The sequence below is a fragment of the Varanus komodoensis genome, unplaced genomic scaffold (genome assembly GCF_004798865.1).
Source record: "Varanus komodoensis strain SLA01 unplaced genomic scaffold, ASM479886v1 scaffold9, whole genome shotgun sequence".
Classification (NCBI taxonomy): domain Eukaryota; kingdom Metazoa; phylum Chordata; class Lepidosauria; order Squamata; family Varanidae; genus Varanus; species Varanus komodoensis.
This window is the reverse complement of record NW_025336598.1, coordinates 5,145,725-5,167,301: the sequence shown is the minus strand read 5'-3', so window position 1 is coordinate 5,167,301 and position 21,577 is coordinate 5,145,725. Positions and strand designations below refer to the sequence as shown.

Here is a 21,577-nt window from a genome sequence, read left to right as displayed (position 1 = left end):
CAGTGTAAAGAAATAGAAGAAAACAAAAGGACCAGAGATCTCTTCAAGAAAATTGGAGATATGAAGGGAACGTTTCATGCAAAGATGGGCATGATAAAGGACCAAAATGGCAGGGACCTAACAGAGGCAGAAGAGATTAAGAAGAGGTGGCAAGATTACACAGAAGAACTATAAAAGCAAGAGCTTAACCCCCCTGATAACCATGATGGGGTGGTCGCTGACCTTGAGCCAGACATTCTGGAATCTGAAGTCAAATGGGCCTTAGGAAGTCTGAGCAACAACAAAGCCAGTGGAGGCGACAATATTCCAGCTGAGCTAGTCAAAATCCAAAAAGACGATGCAATAAAAGTGCTACACTCAATATGCCAGCAAATTTGGAAAACTCAACAGTGGCCACAGGATTGGAAAAGCTCAGTTTACATTCCTATTCCAAAGACGGGCAATACCAAAGAATGTTCAAACTACCGGACCATTGCACTCATTTCACATGCTAGCAAAGTTATGTTCAAAATTCTACAAGCTAAGCTCCAGCAATAGTTTATTTATTTATTTAGTAAACGTCTATGCGGCCCCATTCGCCAAAGCCTCGGGGTGGCTTACAACAATAAATAAATACATATAATCATATAAAAACAATAAAACTTGAAACGCCCTGGCCAAAGATATAAAATCAATAAATAAGCTAACAATTAAAATGTCGTTAAAATAAAAAGGTCTTGGCCTGGCGTCAAAAAACATATAACGATGGCACCAGGTGGACCTCTCTGGGGATCTCATTCCATAGATTGGGTGCCACTGCAGAGATTCCATAGATTGGGTGCCACTGCGCATTCCATAGATTGGGTGCCACCCTCCTCTGGGTACTTACCCTCCTAATATCCTTCACGAAGGGTTCCCGGAGAAGGGCCTCTCCTGCTGATCTCAAGGAGTGGGAGGGCACGTATGGACATAAGCGCTCCTTTAGGTAACCAGGACCCAAGCCATTAAGGGCTTTATAGGTGATAACCAACACCTTGAATTGGGCCCAGACTTCAATGGGGAGGACTGGAGTCATGTGAACATAACGCCCAGTCCCCGTCAGTAGCCTGGCAGCTCTATTTTGCACCAATTGAAGTATCTGGACCTTCTTCAAGGGCAGCCCCACGTAGAGCGTGTTGCAGAAGTCTAATTGGGAAGTTACCGACGCGTGTGTCACTGTCACCAGGCAGTCGTTCTCCAGGTAGGGACACAGCTGATGGATCAGCCAAAGCTGAAAGAAAGCACTCCTCACCACCGCTGTCACCTGAGCGTCAAGTGAAAGCTCTGGGTTGAGGAGCACTCCCAAACTGTGGACCTTGTCCCTAAGAGGGAGTGCAACCCCATTCAGGACAAGGACAATGTCCCCTTCCCCGAAGCCCGATCCACCTACCAACAGGACCTCCGTCTTGTCTGGATTGAGCTTCAGTTTATTGGCTCTCATCCAGCCCATTACCTCAGCCAGGCACCGGTTCAGTACAATATGTGGAGCAAGAACTACCAGAAATTCAGGCAGGGTTTTGAATAGGTTGAGGAACTAGAGATCAAATTGCCAACATACGCTGGATCAGGGAGAAAGCTAGGGAGTTCCAGAAAAACATCTACTTCTGCTTCATTGACTATGCCAAAGCCTTTGATTGTGTGGATCACAGCAGATTGTGGCAAATTCTTAAAGAGATGGGAGTACCAAATCATCTTATTTGTCTCTTGAGAAACCTCTATGTGGGTCAAGAAGCAACAGTGAGAACTGGACATGGAACCACTGATTGGAGAAGAGCCTAATGCTAGGAACAATAGATGGCAAAAGAAGAAGGGGATGGCAGAGGATGAAGTGGTTAGATGGAGTCACTGAAGCAGTCAGTGTGAGCTTGAGCGGACTCCGGGGGATGGTGGAGGACAGGATGGCCTGGTGGAATGTTGTCCATTGGGTCGCATTGGGTGAGATTCAACTTCGCAGCTTACCACATTCACAAACCTTGACTTGTAGAGGTATGCTTTGGTTAACAGAAAACAGCCACAAAAATCACACTGACTAGGTACACATGTGTAGCTAAATAAACAGATGCTACAGTAAGATATTGTTCCAAAATGGATTGTATTGAAGTTCTTCATTGACTGCTGAATGTTTACTTTTGATCTAAATTGGCAGGTTAGCAATATTGTTACATTTTGATTTAAGATGTGGTCCTCTTTAGGCATTGAGCCCTCTAATTTGGTTCCCATGTCCCAGAAGGTTGGGGAGCACTGTTCTAGCATATTGTTAGGGGAGAAAAATGGTTCTTGCCAAGGTTGAGAATGCCCCCAGAAATTCTGCCATCCCTCACTCTATTTGATGAGAAAAAAATGTTATATATACAAGGACTCCTGAGAACATGATTTCTGTCAAAGGCAAAGAGTACAGAGTGAATAAAAACGTGGCAACCCTAAGGAGAATCAAGGCTGAGTTAATAATAATCTTGTGAAAAGACTTTCTTGCATCCAGTTGCATCTTAGTCCCTTTTCAAAAGCAGGAGTATGGTGCTTCCAAATGTTTTTGGCTATGGTTTCCATTAGCCCCAGCTAGCATGATCAATAAGCCCATCATTCTGGAAGCTGTAGTCCAAAATATCTACAAAGGACCAGGTTGCTTACCTGTATTCTAAAGTCTGCTTTATGTTTTTCTTTTTCCTTCACACCTGTGCATCTCTCTCTCTCTCTCTCTTTTAGCAAATTTCATAAAATCATCAAATAGTATTTCTAGAATGAAGTTGGCAGATGACATACCATTGTCAGAAAACTCAAACATTGAAGCCAAGAAGGAACAAAAGATAGAATTCCCAGATTCCCCTTTGTTTCGTGTATGGGGTAAAGATCTAAAGAAAGAGCAACAAATTGCAGCTCAAGAGCTATTTCTTAAATATGGATACAATGTCTACCTTAGTGACCGCTTGCCTCTGGAAAGATCTCTAAAAGACACTAGAGTGCCCAGGTAAAGTATGAAAATCTCAAGTATGTCTGTGAGCTAATGTAAATGGGGTTGCTAATGTTTTCAGGTGGGGTAGGGAGAGAACACTGGCTCTCTGGGTAAGCTATTTGGATGCACTTGCGCAGAAGCTGTCAGGTCAGGGAAACTGGCAGAACCTAACAGTTACCCTAGTCAACTATGTTGTTGTTTAGTTGCAAAGTTGTGTCTGACTCTTTGCGACCCCATGGACAACATTCCTCCAGGCTCTCCTATTGTTGTTACTACTACTATTGTTTTTTTAGAATTTTATTGTTGTATTTCACTTTTTTCCTACCTGTAAGGAACATAACGTGCTTACAAGGTTATTCTCCTTTTCATTTCTCCTTACAACAACACTGTTAAGTAGGTCATGCTGAGAGTTATGGACTTGCCCTAAGTTAGCCAATGAGTTTCATGGCTGAATTAGAACCAAGATCTCATGAGTCCCAGTCTAACATTCCAACCATTGCACCATATTGGCTCTCTATCCTCAGCTGAAACCCCCATTCAGCAACTTTTAAAAAGCCCCCATTAACACTACTGGTTGCTTTTAAAAAGTCTAATTGTGGTGTCCCCAGGAGCTGCCCCAGCACAGCAATTAGACTTTTTGAACCCTCCATAAGCAGGAATTGAGCCTTTCTGAAATCTGATTTATGTACACGGAGGAGCAGGCTTGGAAGGCAAGAGGACTGGATGGAGAGGACGTAACAGGCTGCCAGAGTTTTAGGAGAAGTACAGTTCTGTTCAGAACAGGGATTCCATCCATTCTGGATAAAGTAGCAGTTTTCTTGGAAGACTGGGTTCCTAGCCTGGGATTTTTTCTTTCTTTTTCTTTTTTGAGATTTGGATGTTTTGAAGAGTCTCTAAATTCTTGAAGTTCATTTCACCTTGTTTTTGGTCCCAAATGCTAGTGCTTCATCCCCTCCCAAATACTGTAATATTAGTCTTTCAGAGGTCAAAAAGGCACTGTGAATCTCTTTATTCTGATCATTCATTAATTTCCATGAAGCACATAAATAATTTGAAAGGGTGTATACAAAAATGGATATTAATATCTGTTCCAGTACAAAATTATCATTTTTTTAATCTCTACCTAAAAAGAAGCACCTAGTGGACATTGGCAAAACCTTTTGTTAAACGAATACTTAGCTTTATTATATTGTCAGCAGCAAGCCAAATTAAGCAATCCCTTATTAAAGAGGTTCTGTTTTCCAACATACATGAAACAAAAGGTTTTGCTGAATAGGATTCAGTCTGAGATCCATAGACACAAAAGGTATATATGGCAAAGCAGCAATCATTCACTGATTAAATCCAATTCCCAAATTAGTTTCAGTTTAAAACCCTATATATCATATTCATTCACTAATAATGATATATATACATTGCCACTCCTCCTGAGCTTCCAAATGTACAAATACCACAATATCAAAAAATATGAACAAATACTGCAAGTGCAGGTATTATCCTTCATCTATAGCTGGCAAGTTATATTTGACGTATGGAACAGAAAATGACAAGGACTCATTTTCAGCACCAGCCATTAGCTTTGTGATCTGGATATGTTTGGACATTCATAGCACAGTCATTCAACTGCAACAATTAACAGATAATTGTTTGAATATATTACCATTTATAGGTGAGAAAGATCTAGGTCATCAAGTAGAGGGTTTGATGATCCCACAGCCACTTTTGAAAACTTGGGATAAAATGAAAAAAGAAATTTAGTCCAGTTCTTTTCCCACTAGACCTGGTGGGACATGGTAATTAGACATGGTAAATTTATTAGCTGAGGTTCATGCTCAAGAAGTTTAGGCATGGAACTGGACTAATGTAGATGTTTACATCTTTGATAATTAATGATAAATACTTTCGAGACAGGAAATTAGATTGAAGATAGGAGATTGCCCTCTGGTTTCAGTATTTGCAAATACTGAGTTTTATATTTTAATAATGGGCCCTATATGTGTATTCAGGAGTTTGGCCATGGTAAAGCAGCTGTTAATTAGTTAAGAATCACAAAGTTATTAGCAAAATATTTTCTCCATTGTCTGTGGCTTGAGTGAAAAGAGACATTTTTAGCTCAAAGATAACATTCCAATAGCTTCTGCTTTTCTTTGTTTTCCTGTAGATGTCTAGAGAAAAGATATCCACATGATCTCCCAACACTTAGTGTCATTCTTATATTTTTTAATGAGGCTACATCCATCATCTTACGTGCAATCACAAGCATAATTAATCGAACACCTTCACATCTCCTGAAAGAAATTATCCTGGTTGATGATTTCAGCACAAATGGTAAGTTACATGGTTTGCGAAAATAACAGGCCAGAATAGTTTAACCATGCAACAAGGTTTTTCTGCTGTTGCCTATGGCCACTACAACCCTGCTCCCTCTGCGAATAGTGAAAAGTGTTACATGGAGACAATTCTCAAGAAAGCCCAACATTGCCTTCTGCACTGGATGCACTGCTATTGTCCACAGTAAAATATGACCCAATCATTCACTTTCCAAGGAAGTCCTCCTGCACCTCATCTTGTGTTATCTGTTCTCATGGCCTGCTCTTTGGACTGGTGAACAACCTGCTCTCAGCAGTTGCACGTTGCAAGTCTAAGAAGAATGGCCATGAAATGCACCATAGGAGACAAATGTACCACGAGACAAATTGTGATTTGCCAGTTAGGACATTTTCAAAGTGCATGATCAAGCCAAGAGAACTCTGCATGCAATCTTGCAACTCCCCATACAATGAAAGCTACTGTCCTTCTCCCTCCTGGCCATGCTACCCAGAGGAGTGGCATTGCTACTGCCACCTGTTTTCCCTCTCCTTTCTTCAGGAAAAAGTACTGCCTTTTATCCACTAGTTTTGTCATGCCAACAATGTGGCAGATAGGGAGCTTAAACATAAATTTTAAATGGCTTTAATGAGGTTCAAAGGGTAAGCTGGTGAACACAAGCTGGTCAATAATTACCATAAGTAGAAGAATGGAAAATACCGGCTTTGCTGCAACCTAACTCATTTAAACCACTTCTCAAATGAGGCCTGAGGCTGAGGCAAAGGGCACCCTATTCAATAAACATGTTTCCTCCTCAAGTGTCAGATACCATTTCCTCTGTCAGTGGCCTCTGGCTTCAGTAAGGGGTCAATCTTCCAGAACAGCACACCCAGGGTCTATGACACTCAGCAATCCACCTTGTCCTGCACCACTTCTCTCTCATGGGGAAGGCTGGGGTTTCTAATCAAAGTGGACATGGCTGTTTCCAAGCCACTTGCTCAAGTAAGGAGGAACTCACACAAAGGTGTCCAGGAAAGATGCAGGGCAACCACCTTATTGCCTGTCCATCCCTTCTCCCTCATTTGATAGACCAAATTGAAAAGGGTGTGGGTTGTTTGGGATGAATGAAAAACAGATGGAAAGATCATATTGTAAGATTGTTTACAATGAGTCTTTCAAATGCAAAATTCACCACTTTATTACCTGAGATTATAGGTATCTTAGTTCCTGTAGATGTTTTGAACAGCAGCCACCATGAACTTTTGGCGATGTGGAGGGGAAGGTGTTACTCACCCTACCATAAAGTTTGCATATATTCCTTGGGAGCCATGTGGGAGTCATTAAGTTTGCTGTTACATATTGTCAGTTCTAATGTACCTTGTTTTGACAGGTACTTCTGGCCACAAGTTGTAGTTTCTTTTTTCTTTTTTATAAAGATTTTTATTAAGATTTTAAACTAAAACTAAAAACATCAGTCATCAAATACATCTGGCGTACTGGGTCAGCCCCCTACAACATATCTTTTTAACATTCTATAATCATATTCAAATCAATTTATAAAAATTTAAAAACATCTTTAAATCTAAGCCAAGTCCCGTTTCTCCAGCCAGTCATAAAAAAGGTCCCAAGTTTGATCAAAAAGGTCCCAAGTTTGAACAAGTTGTAGTTTCTTGTTGAAGAGAGAATGGAAATGGAAATATAATTTGTGTTTTACTTCCCCTTCCTTTTTGCATCAATAACTGGAAATGATATTTCAAGAAACTAAATGCACCATATACACTATTTTCAGAAGAGCTAAAAGAACCATTGGATGAGCATATAAAAAACTACAATGTTTTGCATCCTGGACTGCTGAAAATTGTAAGACATCAGAAAAGAAAAGGTCTCACAACAGCTCGGATTTCTGGCTGGAACGCATCCAGTGCAGATGTGGTGGTTATCTTGGATGCACATATTGAAGTTAATCTTGAATGGTAAGGCAAAGAATGCTTAGGGCCGCATCACAAACAAAAATACATTCTCTATTTTGTAATTTGGCACTATTGGTGGAAATGCAATATGATATAAAATTTATTCTATTGATATTTTCATTAGCCCTTATGATTGTCTTATATTGTGCATGTAGAACATTTGACTTTAAAAAGCCCATTAAATACATCTGCTTGTTTCCTGTCTATGCTTACATAGTTTGGGTTATGCTAAGTTCAAAAATTGTAAAATGCAAAAACCAACGTTCAAAAATTTTAAAATGCAAAACCCAAATGTATGTATGCATTTATATATCATAGTGCAAGTCTCACCCATAAGTATTGATATTCACATATATAAGGCACTCGTGTGTGTCATAGCCCTCATTCAATAACCTTGAATAAATGGAATCACCCAGCTCACATTCTATACTGCAATTTACACATAGGTAGTTCTACTGACTAGTAGGGTTGGGATGAACCTTTTCAAAATCCATTCCTCCAAGATTTGCCGAATTCCTTTTGTGACGGCCCTATCCTGCAAAGTGAGTCAGGTCCAGAGGAAGTCTGTCAATGCTTGTTGACCAAGCGTTGTGTAACCCTTGGAAGCATTCCCCACCAGCTACACCCAGCAATAGGGAAGAAGGTAAATGCTTGCACTGCTGCCCTGCATCATTGCCATAGTGAGCAGAGAAAAAGGTTTCTGCAAGGATTTGCAATGACCAACCTTCTTCCTTTCCTGCTGTTGGTGGCAGTAACAGCGGCATTATGGAAGAGCAACACTGCAAGCATGTATGCCAAGTACCATTCATGGTTACCGACTTAGAAACACAGAAACAAAGCGAGGCAGAAGGGGACCCCTGGGCCATCTAGTCTGAGCCTGGCTCCAGCCAGCTCTGCTCATGACATGCCTACCATGTGCATGTCCAACCTATTCTTGAACACCAAATTCAACCTTGGTTCCCTGAGCTTTGCTCCATTATAATGCGTCCTGCACTGCTCTGGAGTGGAAATCAAGTCTCTACCCATCTCCATGTGACACCCGCTCATGTACTTATGTTGCTAACAGATCCCCTCAGAGTCTCCTCTTCTCCAGGCTGAAAAGACCAGGTTCCCTCAGTCTCACCTCATATGGCTTTCCCTGCAATCCGGCCACCATCTTTGTGGCCCTTCACTGCACTGAGTCTAACCTGGCTATATCCTTCTTGTAATGTGCAGCCCAGAACCGAACACAGTACTCCAGTTGAGGGTGCACCAGAGTCGTATAGAGTGGTAGTAATACCTCTCTCAATCTGGAAGCCACACTTCTGGCTATACAACCAAGGGTGGCGTTCACCCTCTTGACTGCCACATCACACTGCTGACTCATGTTTAGCCTGCAGTCAACCAGCACCCCGAGGTCCCTTTCACAAGTGCTGCTTTCCAGGCACTTGTACCCTAACCTGTACTTATGACCATTCCTATGCCCCAAGTGCAAGACCTTGCACTTATGCACATTGAACGCCATCCTGTTGTCCCCTGCCCACTTCCATAGTCTGTCCAGATCCTTCTGCTCCTTAGTTGTGGCCACTGCCCCCGTTTTAGTATTGTCTGCATATTTGATCAGCAGACTGGTCACCCCTTCTTCCATGTCGTTGATGAAAAGATTGAACAGGATTGGTTCCAGGACAGAGCCCTGGGGGACCCCGCTTGTCCCTGGCTGCCATCCTGATGATTCCCCACTAATGGTTACCCTTTGGTGGCCAGATTGCAGGGAAAGTCATATGAGGTGAGGGAACTGGGTCTTTTCAGCCTGGAGAAGAGGAGTTTCTGAGGGGGTCTGGTAGCGACATATAGGTACATGAGGGGGTGTCACGTGGAGGTGTGTAGAGATCTGTTCTTCCCTGCAGAGGAGCACAGGACACACTCCAACGGAGACAAGCTCAAGGAACCAAGGTTCAATTTGGATGCCAGAAAGTACTTCCTGACAGTTAGGACCCCAAGGGCATGGAATGGGCTTCCACAGGATGTGGTTGAAGCCCTTCATTGAGGGTGTTCAAGAAATGGCTGGATATGCACATGGTAGACATTTCATGAGTGGAGCCAGCTAGAGCCAGGTGTCAGACTAGATGGCCCGGAAGGCCCCTTCTGACTCTCTTAGGTTCTATGTTTCCATGATTTCTGAAAATATGAATCATGTTTTATCCTGTGGCAATGGGGTTCAAGGGAAGGTTGTGAATCTTCTGCAGGTAAAAGAAATCAGGAGCCAAATAGAGAATGTCAGCAGCACACACCCAGGGGCAAGAAGAGTTCCCCTGCTCCTTCTCACCAGGACACCATTGAAGGTCCCCTTGGTAAGCAGGCTACTCTCCATAAGCAACACCCCTGTAGATTTCGTATTTGAGCAGCTTGTGGCCTAGGCTTACTCTTGCACTTAGATGACTTATCTGTGAAGTAGGAATAAGCTCAGCTCACATGACCTGTCATCTCTGTAGCCAGGGAGACAATCCATTTACAACAAAGGCTTTTGAAACCCTTTCTAGTGTATTTATGGGTAGCCAGATCATATCTTGCTTAGATTGCAAAGTGAATTAGTTTCCAAGTCATGTGTCCAGGTCTGAGAAAGCAGCTTAATTAGCAGCCTAATTTAATATCTGAATGCCCTCACAAGTACTAGGTTTAAGTACTATTTCCATAAACTACTAAGTACAGCTAGTTGTGTAAGAGAGCTACTTTGAGAAAGGAATGTAGGAACCTAAGATTCTTTCTGTTCATTGAATGGGCTCACCAGGAACTCCTGCTGCTACTGTTGCTTCTTATTACCATTTTAACTTTTTACCACATGGATGGCAATTGAAGGACCATGGAAACACCTCAGAGGCTAGACTTTGCCCAAAGTCACAAGTTTTAAATTGCTAGTATAGAGTAAACTAATTCATCTGCTACATTGCAGGGCTGAACCCATCCTCTCCAGAATAAAGGAAGACCGCACTGTTATCATTTCACCAGTGTTTGATAACATCCGCTTTGATGATTTCGAACTTGTTCGCTATACTGAGGCTGCAGATGGATTTGACTGGGCCCTTTGGTGTCTCTATGAAGCAATACCAGAAGACTGGTATGCATTAAAAGATGAAACAGCACCAATTCGGTAAGCTGAAATAATAATGTTTAACACTTAAAGCTGTTACAGGGCCAGTTCCCTTTTAAGGAAAGAAAACTAATGTTTGTGCAACATCTGTTTATTCACAAAAGATAATTCCTGTAGCAAAACAGAAGAAAAATCCTAGATGGATGACAGAAGAAGTTAATGGCAAGCCAAAAGTAAAAGGTGACATGAATAGGGTCAGAGTTTTAAATGCATGTTTTCAGTGACTATCACATAGAGACAAAAGGATCTATTGTCAGTATAAATAAATGTGAACAACAAAATTAACAAAACAAGAAACCTTTTCCAGAAGATCCAAGAAATCAAAGGGAAATTCAAACCCAGATTAAGGATTTTGAAAGAGCAACAGGGGAACATACTATTTGAGCAGGAGAAAATAAACAGAAGGTGGAAACAATATGGAGAAAAACTATATAGAAGAGATAAAAAGATAGGCTCCTTTGAAGAGGAGGAAGAAACTTCCCTTATATGATGAAGAAACCACAGTTAGGGTTGGGATGAACCCTTTTGGGATTTTTTACTTTGGGATCCACAGAGCCAGGACCTGCAAAGCAAGCTGCATGACTGCAGGACATAGAAAAGCAGTGCTGAGAGCAGCTACACCAGAAACTATCCCCAGTGACCAACAATTGCCTGTGTGGATCAGGATAGTCTTGAAAGAAATGACTGTGCTTCAGCACTTGATTTTCATAATGCATAACTTGTATTGTGGGCAAGAACCTATTGTTAGGACAAGAATATGGAGAACAAATGGTTTCCTATAAGCATAGGTGTCAGACAAGGGTTATTTTACCTCCTGCCTTGCTGAGTCTGTACGCAGAACATATCGTAAAGAATGCTGAATTAGGATCAGAAAAAGGAGTGAAAATTGACAGAAAACATCAATAACATGCAGATGATACTATATTACTGACAAAGTAACAATAAACTAAAAAGACTCCTGATACAAATGAAAAAAGACAGGTGGGAATGAGGTGGGGAAGAAACCTTGAGGGGCTCAGTAAAAGATTTATTTATGATAACCTTCCTCAACCTTGTGCCCTCAAGATATTTTGGACTCTAATTTCCTTCTAGCCAGCGTAACCAATGGTCAGGAATCTGGGACTGGTAGTTCACATTTTCAGGCTGCTCTAACAAAATGGTAAAGAAAGGTCTGAATAAATGGGACAAGGCTAATTTAGGTCCTTCTTTGTGCTTAAATATACCCAGAGGCTTCCTCTTTTTCCACCTGTGATTGCTGCCTGCTTTTCCAGCACTGAAACAGCAGGATTGTAATAATGCCTGCTCTATAAGGTTTTGGATCACAAGCAGTGAAAAGGGGAAGACACACTGAATGTAGGGAAAAGAAAGCTGGAAGTGAGTTTTTAAGTAGATAGTAGGAGTTAGGAGGAAAAGGTGAAATATTTTGAAGAAGCACAGGAAGTCATGGAAAAAAAGATGCATTTTGTGGTTACATAAGTCAAATCTGACTTATGATGACCCCATGAATGAAATTCCTTCAAAATGTCCTGTGTATGATAGGCCCACTCAGCTCTTCTAAGTTCAATGCTGTATAGCTCATAACATGTATAGCTCAAGAGAAAGCAATTATAGAAAGGTCAAAAAGTCCAACTCCCTGCTCAGCGCAGGAGTCCAGTTTATTTGGATATCTGAGGGATGGTCATCCAGTATCTACTTGATTACTCCAGTAATGGAATGTCCACTTTTGTCATGTGCACACATCCTGTCAAACATCAGACGTGCTCATGGGAGACCCCCTGTGGCAGTTGTACTGAAGATTCCGATTTTGAGGACAAGACTGTTTTTGAAATGGTACAGCCTCCAGCTGCGGTTCAAAGTCCTGAGACCCAACAGAATGCAGCAGTAGGGGAGATCAGCTCAAAGGCAGATCATGGAACCAAACAACCTGACCATGGAAATGTTGAGATGGATATTGCTTGGAAGGTGAAACACAGATCATGACAACTTCCTTCTTAGGCAGTTGCTTCTATTATCTAATTACTCTGATTATTAGGAAGTGCATCATGAACTACTTTTCTCATTAGAGTCATGTGCCATGTGTCAGGAGCCTCCTTTGCACCTTTGAAGCCAAATACCATTTTTTGAAAACTGTTCTTGATTGACCAAAGCACACAAAAACCCAGAATTCATCCCTAAGCATGCACAGAGAGGTTTGTTGAACCCAATATAGTATCCACCTCCAGAAACCCTCCTTATGAGTATGTTTTTCCATCCCTTTGGGAGGGGCCTTCTGAAAATGATCATGCCTCCTCCCTGCACACCAATCCTCTAATTGAGCCATCCTCTGATTGCCATAGCGTCAAGAGCCAATGGTACCAAATCTGGGCCTGAGATTCTCCACTGCTCCAAGTCCCCTCCTTTAGAATGTATATCTTGGTAATTTTCAGAGACTGACTACATACCTGGGGAGTCTGGTCTTGATATAAGTTTCTCCACTTTTCTCATCTCAGGGTCTTAGGGTGGCCGACATTCTCAGTCCCTCTTCTGCACCTCTCCCCCCTTTTCTTCTGATTCTTCTGGAGACCAGCCAGCAACCCTTGAGAATGTGCACCCAAAGCAGCCATCTTTCTCATTCCCAACCTCATGGGAATTTACTTATCATTGTTCTGAGTTCAGTAAAATCAGATTTCCTAAATTCCAGGGCAAGCATTTGGCTTTACTTGGCTTTTGGGCTTCCTTTTGGATCAAAAATTCACATATGGCACGGGCACTTTTCCCCAGAGTTCCCATAATTGTCACTTTGTCCATTGGTTTTTCCTGTTGGTTAGAATCAAGTCCTGTTGGTTAGAATCTTATTGATTCCATATCCTGAATAAAGTCCAAATTTTTCAATTTGCTCCATTATATACTGTATAGATTGATGTGGATCCAAAAGACTCAAAACTATATCATCGAAGTAAGATTTTATTTTATATTCTTCTCCACCTGTTTTAAGGCATTTAATTTTGGGGTCCTGTCTTATCTCTTTGTTAAAATTTCAAGTATAAGGAGAAATAAAAGAGGTGATGGAGGACATCCCCAACACATTCCCTTCTCCATTTGAAAGCTAATACACCATTGATTAAAATCTTGGCATGTTGTTTAGCATACATTGTGATTATCCTTCCTTGTACTTCCTCATCCAAAACTTTAATAAAGATGTTGAAGAGCACTGAGCTCAGGACTGAACCCTGCTGCACCCCACTAGATACCTCCATCTAATTTGAGAAGGTGCCATTGATGAGCACTCTTTGGGTCCAATTTATCAGCCAATTTAGGATCGACCTAATAGTTTTTCCATCTAGTTCAGCTTTTGCTGTCTTGCTTATCAGAATGTCGTGTGGCACTATGTCAAAAGCTTTGCTAAAGTCTAGGTAGATTATGTCCACAGTGTTCCCTTTGTCCATTTGGGAGGTTACCCAGCCAAAAACTGAGATTAAATTAGTCTGACGGAATTTATTTTTGATAAATCCATGCTGGCTTATGTTAATCACTGCATTTTCTCTGAGATGCTTGCAGATGGATTGTTTAAATAATTTGCTCAGAATATTTCCAGGGATTGATGTCAGACTAACTGCTCTGTAGTTTCCAGGTTCATCTTTTTCCTCCTTTTGAAGATAGGTACAAGAGGAGCCTTTGTCCAGTCATCTGGCACTTGTCCTGTTTTCCAACATTTATCAAAGATAATAGCTAGTGGTTCTGAGAGTTCCTCCACTAGCTCTTTTATGACTCTGGGATGGAGTTCATTGGGCTGTGGAGATTTGAAAGTGTTCATTCTACCTAGGTATTCCTTGATCATATGTCTCTTAATCTTGGGTCACAATCTCTCACTTCCAGCCTATACTTCCTTTTGATTGTAGATTTTCTGGTGGGAGAGAGAAGACTGAGGCAAAGTAGGAATTGAGCTCCTCTTGGCAGAGCAGTGGAACAGCAGAGGCAGAGGCTGGGAGAGAGTGCTGAGGGTGGCCAGGGGACTGAAAAAGACAAGGTAGGAGCTGGGCAGAGAAGCAGGGGGGCAGGAGCAGTGGAGAAGAAGGGAGGTGGGGCCAGAGAGGCCAGAGGGGCCAGAGGGGCCAGGAGGAAGCACAGGGGTGGGGCCAATGGCCTGAGAGGCTTATAAGGTGTCGTCCCTTGTCTGCGTCCCTTAGCTGCTGCCTGGGCTGCCCGGGGACTCCCTTCCCTGGGGGCAGGGTTTCTTTTGTTTGCTTTTGTTTTGTCTTTCCCCCAATTTAAATTTTTATTTTATCCTTGTGTGTGTGTGGGGGGGAGGGGTTGTCTGGAAGAACTAGGCGAGTGATGGGTACTGCAGGACAGACAAGGTGGGGGACCAAGGTAGGGTCTCTGAGGGGTTCCCAATGGCAGGCCAGGAGATGGCCTTGGAGGGAATCACGTGTGTTGCTGTCCACTGTGACAGGCCCACCCTTCTTCCCCAGGAGAGACAGGGATACACTTGCCCTCAGTGCAACCTGGTGACCCTCCTAGAAGAGAAGGTGAGGTGCCTGAGGGCTGAGAGAGCTCTCCAGGCCCCCCCGGGAGCAGTCCCCCTCCAGACAGAGGGTTGAGGGAGAGGCCACAGGAGGAGCAGCCAGGGAGACATGGAGGTATGTCACCCACAGGAGGAGGAGGCCCAGCCTCCTTCTCCTGGTGCCAACCTGGACCTGGGAAACAGGTTCTCTCCACTTGGGGAGGCTGGGGCTGATGAGGCCTTGGGGAACCAGCAGGACCCCCAGCCTGGGACCACAAGTGGCAAAGGGGCTGCTGCAGGAAAGGCAAGTGCCAGGGCACAGTTGCTTACCACCACCAGGGAGAGAAGGCAGTGGGTGATCATCGTTGGGGACTCCCTGTTGAGGGGCACTGAGGCAGCGGTGTGCCACCCCAACCTTGAGGCAAGGGAGGTTTGCTGCCTGCTGGGCACATGCATCTGGCATGTGAAGGATAGAGTGGAGCAACTTGTTTGCTCCAGGGGTCACCAGCCACTTCTGGTGATCCATGTGGGCACAAATGACGTAGCCAAGCAGGGTGTGGGCGGGATCACCAGGAAAGAGGGACCTTAAGGCCCAAGTGGCCTTCTCATCTATCTTGCTGGTCTTGAGGTTTTGGAGGCACAAGCCTTGACGATACCTCTAGTTAGTAAGGTGTAGAGGAGAGTGCCACCATGGATGCGAAAGGAGGTGGTTACAGGGATTAGATGCAAGAGGAACCTCCATAGGAAATGTCTACTGGGGGAAAAGGGTATACCGGGAGGACGAGGCCTGTTGCAGAAGGATTCTTCGCAAGGCTGACTAAGACTAAGGCTGATTATGAGCTGAAACTTGCAAAGAACATCAAGAGCAAAAAAAAAGGGGGTGGCTTCTATCAGCATGTAAATAGCAAGAGGAAGGGGAGACAAGTAGTAGGACCGATAAATAAGGAGGAAGGAGATCCAGTGACTGATACGAGGGAACAGACACAGATGCTAAATAACTATTTTGCCAAGGGGTTCCTCAGGGCAAGTCAAGGCGCTCCTCAGTGCATTGGTTGTTACAAAGGCACCAGGCCCTGGAGGGTTACACCCGAGAGTACTTCAAGAGTTGGCAGGGGTTCTCTCACACCTGCTGGTCTCCATTTTTGAGGCCTTGAGGAGAACGGGTGAAGTTCCACAAAAACAGGTCCTGCCAGACAAACCTTGTGGAATTCTATGACAAGGTTTCAAGGTGGCTAAATGGACGGGACGCAGTGGATGTGGTTTACCTGGATTTCAGCAAGATCTTTGACAAGGTGGCCCATGATATCCTGGTTGAGAAACTGAGGAGTTTTGGGATAGACCAAAGCACTGTCCGATGGATTAGGGCATGGCTGACTGACCAAAAGCAGCGGGTAACCATTAGCAGGGAATCATTGGGATGGTGGCCAGTGACAAGTGGGGTCCCCCAGGGCTCTGTCCTGGGACCAATCCTGTTTAATCTTTTCATCAATGACATGGAAGAAGGGGAGAACAGTCTGCTGATCAAATTCACAGACGATACTAAAACTGAAGCAGTGGCCACAACTGAGGAGCAGGTACTCCAGATTCAAAAGGATCTGGATAGACTGTGGAAGTGGGCAGGAGACAACAGGATGGCGTTCAATGTGGATAAGTGCAAGGTCTTGCACTTGGGGAACAAGAATGGGTTTCATAAGTACAGGTTAGGGGACAAGTGGCTGGAGAGCAGCACTTGTGAAAGGGACCTTGAGGTGTGGTTGAGTTCAGGCTAAACATGAGTTGGCAGGGTGATGCAGTGGTTAAGAGGGTGAATGCCACAGTTGCTTGCATAGCCAGAAGTGTGGCTTCTAGATCAAAAGAGGTATTGCTACCACTCTATACGACTCTGGTGTGCCCACAACTGGAGTATTGTGTTCAGTTTTGGGCCCCTCATTACAGGAAGGATATAGCCAGATTAGAGTCAGTGCAGCATAGGGCCACATGGTTGGTGGCCGTTTTGCAGAGGATGTGAGACTGAGGGAACTGGGTCTCTTCAGCCTGGAGAACAGGAGACTCAGAGGGGATCTGTTGGTGACATACAGGTATGTGAGGGAGTGTCACATGGAGGCCGGTAGAGATCTGTTCCCCCCTGCAGAGGGGGGCAGGAAACGCGCCAATGGAGCAAAGCTCAGCGAACCAAGGTTCCATTTAGATGCCAGTTAGGGCCCTGAGGGTATGGAATGGGCTTCTACGGGAGGTGCTTGAGGCCCCCTCAGTGATGGTGTACAAAGATAGGCTAGACATGCCCATTGTGGGCATGTCATGAGTGGAGCCGGCTGGAGCCAGGGGTCAGACTAGATGGCCTGGAAGACCCCTTCTGACTCGCTCTATTTCTGTTTCTATGTTCCTATGTCTTTTCCTTGTTGCTTGTTATCACTCTGCCATCCACTTTAAGTAGCTGGACACACTTCTCTTTCCCATGTCTTTTGTTCTGGATGTATCTGAAGAAGGCTTTCTTGTTGTGCTTAGCTTTCCTTGCAATTCTCAGTTCATTTCCTGCTTTAGCCTTCCTGATGCTGTCCCTGCAATTCCTTGCTATTTGATTACATTCTTCATTAACGGGCCTGATTCAAAGGCTAGTTCAGATAGCACGACAAGACATGTCTGCCCCAGAAAGGAAAGTGCAGAGTTACCATTCTTGTTCTATTGTGTTGTCCAAACCCAGTTGTGCCATTTCATCATGGTAAATTTGGTCTTTTAAAACCATGATAAGAAACAATGGCTTGTTCTATGGTTTCTCTGTACTACCATGACTTATAGTGTTGTTTGAACCCAGAATCATTATTTCTATGGTCATAGAATATAACTCCCACAGAGTTCACTGGAAAGAGAAGCAACTGCAGAAGTTGCTTTAGCCATCTATTGCCTATGTGTGGACCTGTGAGTAAAAGGCACAGGCAGCAAACAATGCACCCTGGGATGAAACTTCAGGCACAATGGCTAGTGGGATACTTGTCAGCAGCAGAAGGACTGAAAAGGGAGGATGAAACTATGATAAAGTAGAGACCATTTGATAGTCTGTCAGATATATAATGGTAAAAACGATACAGTGTTGCTTGTCATGTTGTTTGACCATAGCCAAGAGTGGTCATCCATGATTCTTCATCAAACAGAAAGGAGGTATCAAATAAGGTACAACAGTGTTCAGTCCTTTCAGTTTATAAACAACTTGGAGGAAGAAAATTTGAAATGATTATCACATGTCCAGATGACAATATTGGGAGGGTAATTAATACCTTGGAAGACAGAAAGAAAATTCAAAAGTGTCTTGATAGGTTAGAAAACTGGGCAGAAAATGAAATAATTGCACAGGAATAAGCACAACTTTTCATTTAGAGAACAGAAGAACAGTTATAAGGTGGAGGATACCCAGCCTGACAATACTGCATGTGGAAAAGATCTTGTAGTAAATCACAAAGGCAAGAATGTGGCATGGCTGCAAAGAAAAAAAAAAAAAAAAAGAGAGAAGCAAATGCAATTTTAGATTATATCAATGGAAATATAGTTTCTAAATCGATACTGGATTAAACAGGTCACTTTGTGCATGTTCAGAGACTTGGCTAGATGAATTACGTGTAGCAACAATAAATAAAGTTTTACTAAGAAATGGTGAAATAGCATTATTCAACAACTTTGCATAATGGAATGAAATTGACTATGGAATGCTCTCCCCAGAGAGGTCCACCTGGCACTGTCATTATATGTTTTTCAGTGCCAGGTCAAGACCTTTTTATTTAATCAATATTTTAATATGTTTTATTACTGAATTTTATTGTTGTATTTTATTAATTTGGAACCAGAGTGGATTGTCAATTTATCTATGTTGTAAGCCATCCAGAGACGCAAGTAATTGGATGGTATACAAATTTAATAAATAAATAAATAATAAACTTTCAAGGGGAAGAAAGTGGAGAGTAAAAGATGCCAGATTCAAAGGTGGGCCAGTGGTGTCAGTGGAGTGGAGTTACTCCTTGTGAAAAGGAGAAATGGCATTGATTGATATCAGTGACCCCATAATGCATGGGTCCTCAAACTACGGCCTGGGGACCGGATCCGGCCCGTCATGGCCATTTATCTGGCCCACCTCAGAGGTTTTCAATGTGCCACATGTACGTGCGCCCACCGCCACCTGCCTCGCCCCCCGCACGAGGAGGTAGCTGCTTGCTCGCGAGGAGATTGTTTTGGACTTGCTCAGAGAAAACCATCTCCAAGCAAGCTGCTGCATTGCGTGCCTGCTGCCGCATCACGATGCATGCCCGCCCCCGCCTTGCCTCGCCTCCCCTCGCTGGCCTGCACACACTGCCAGCACCACCTTTTCGGCCCGCACCCAGCACTGGCACCTTTCAATTGGCCCCCTGGTGAAAAAGTTTGAGGACCCCTGCACCAAACTCTTGAAAAACAACATTGACTAGTTGGCACCCCTTTTGGCTTTGTTGCTTATTTACATTAACCATTCAGGGCATATTCCAAAGGAATAGAGATAAGTGATAATAATACCAGTTTTCAAGAAAGGGAAGGGGAATGATCCAGTTAATTACAGACCAATTAGTGTGCCCAGCATAAATGGTAAACTTTATGCCAGCCATATGTTAGATAAATTAAAACTATTATGGAACAAGAAAATTTACTGGCTGATGAGCAGGTAGGATTCAGGGAGGGTAGATCTACTTTGGGTCATATTTTAATTATGCAGCATCTAATTGAAAAGTGTGTGACTAAAACCATAGTCTCATTATATGCAGCAATTATTGACCTAAAGACTGCATTTCACTCTATCTCTAGAGAAAAATTATGGGGGAAACTTAAGACTACATCTATTGACTGAAGGCTTTTATATTTGATACAAGCCCTATATTCTGATGACACAATGTAACTCTTCAGAAATCTTGTGGGCCTAAGGATTGCTTTGCAAGCATTTAGTCTCTTTTGTAATGAAAACCAGTTGGAGATTAATTATCAAAAAAATAGGATTATGGCTTTTGGGGGAAAAAAAAACTAAAATCAGGGTATGGAGCAGGTAATAGGCATAGGATAGAGCATGTGTGTTCTAATGTGTTTTAAGTATTTAGGGGTGCCGTTGCAGTGCTCAGGAGCAAGAAATGCTCATCATCAATATGCGGCCATGCCAGCCCAAAGATCAGTTCTGGTTATTTATTAAAGCTTTTCTAACTCATCCACCACTAGCACCTTGGGATGGCTTACAATAAAAAAATGAGTAGAATAAAACAAACACCACAGTGTCCAACAATTTGAAAATAAAATCCCAGTTAAAATCAATTAAACATTAAAATGATGGGAAAATACAAAGGTTTTTGCCTGACACCAAAAAGAATATAGTGTTGGCACCAGGAAAACCTCTCTGGGGAGTGTATTCCATAGTTTGGTCACCACTGCAGAGAAGGTCCTCCTCTGGGTAGTCACCCTTCTAATCTCCTTCAAGGAGGGCTCCTGGAACAGGACCTCTGCCTCAGTTCTCAAGAGGTGGGAGGGCACTTAGAGAAGAAAGTGTTCCTTCAGACCCAAGCCGTTTAGGGCTTTATAGGTCATCATCAGCACCTTAAATTGGGCCCAGACTTCAATTGGCAGCCAGTGTAACTGATAGAGGACCAGCGTTATATGTGAGTACCTGCTGGTCCCCGTTCATATCCTGGCAGCTCTATTCTGGACCAACTGAAGTATCTGGACCATCTTCAAGGGCAGCCCCATGTAGAGTGCATTAAAATAATCCAGTTGGGAAGTTACTAGAGTGTAGGTCACTGTTGCAAGGCAATGTTCATCTAGGTAAGGACACAGTTGGTGGATCAGCCAAAGCTGAAGGAAAGCACTCCTCGCCACCACTGCCACCTGAGACTTCAGGGATGGCTCTGGGTCAAGAAGCGCTCCTAAACTGCAAACCCTATCCTTTAGGGTTAGGGCTGAAATCTCATACCTGGAAGGCTGAAGCACCCACCAACAGGACCTCCATCTTGTCTGGAATGAACCTCAATTTATTGGCCCTCATCCAGCCCATTACCCCAGTCAGGCACCAGTTAAGGACTGTCACTTCCTCTCCTGGACTAGATGTAAAGAAAGGTAGAGCTGGATGTCATCAGTGTACTGATTACTCTGCAGCCCAAACCCTTAGATGACCTCTCCCAGCAGTTTCATGTAGATGTTAAAAAGCATAGGAGATAAAATGGATCCCTGTGGAACTCTATGGCAAAGCTGCCATGGCACAGAGCCATAATCCCCCAACACCACCTTCTGGAGTCAGTTGGACAGGTAGGAGTGAAACCACCACAAAACAGTGCCTTCAACTTGCAACTTAGCCAATCTTTCCAGAAGAATACCATGGCTGATGGTATTGAAAGCTGCTGAGAGGTCCAGCAGAACCAACAGGGATGCACTCCCCTGTCTGAAGTCAGAATGAAATGGGTCTAGATGGTCAGTTTCCTCCAAGAGTGCCTGGAGTTGTTCCATCACCACCTACTCGAGCACCTTGCCCAAAAATAGGTTATTGGCCACTGACCTATAGTAGGTGGCCATCTCTGGGTCCAGAGGCATCCTCTTCAGGACAAGCCTGATCACCACCTCCTTCAAAGGGGCGGGGACCCAGCTCTCCTTCAGAGAGACATTGATGACCTCCTGGACACAGGTAATTATCCCATTTTTGGCTTTGATGAGCAGCCAAAGGGGTAAGGGTCAAG

General features: G+C 43.4%; 1 protein-coding gene across 1 annotated transcript in view; it reads left to right on the top strand.

Moving 5' to 3' along the window:
- Positions 1-2,756: 2,756 nt before the first annotated feature.
- GALNT8 (polypeptide N-acetylgalactosaminyltransferase 8) overlaps positions 2,757-21,577 on the top strand; it is a 42,491-nt gene continuing 23,670 nt past the window's right edge. The window contains exons 1-4 of the mRNA XM_044418242.1: positions 2,757-2,983; positions 5,130-5,296; positions 7,065-7,248; positions 10,175-10,372. Coding sequence (XP_044274177.1) covers positions 2,757-2,983; positions 5,130-5,296; positions 7,065-7,248; positions 10,175-10,372 — 776 coding nt within the window. The remainder of the gene's footprint in view (positions 2,984-5,129; positions 5,297-7,064; positions 7,249-10,174; positions 10,373-21,577) is intronic.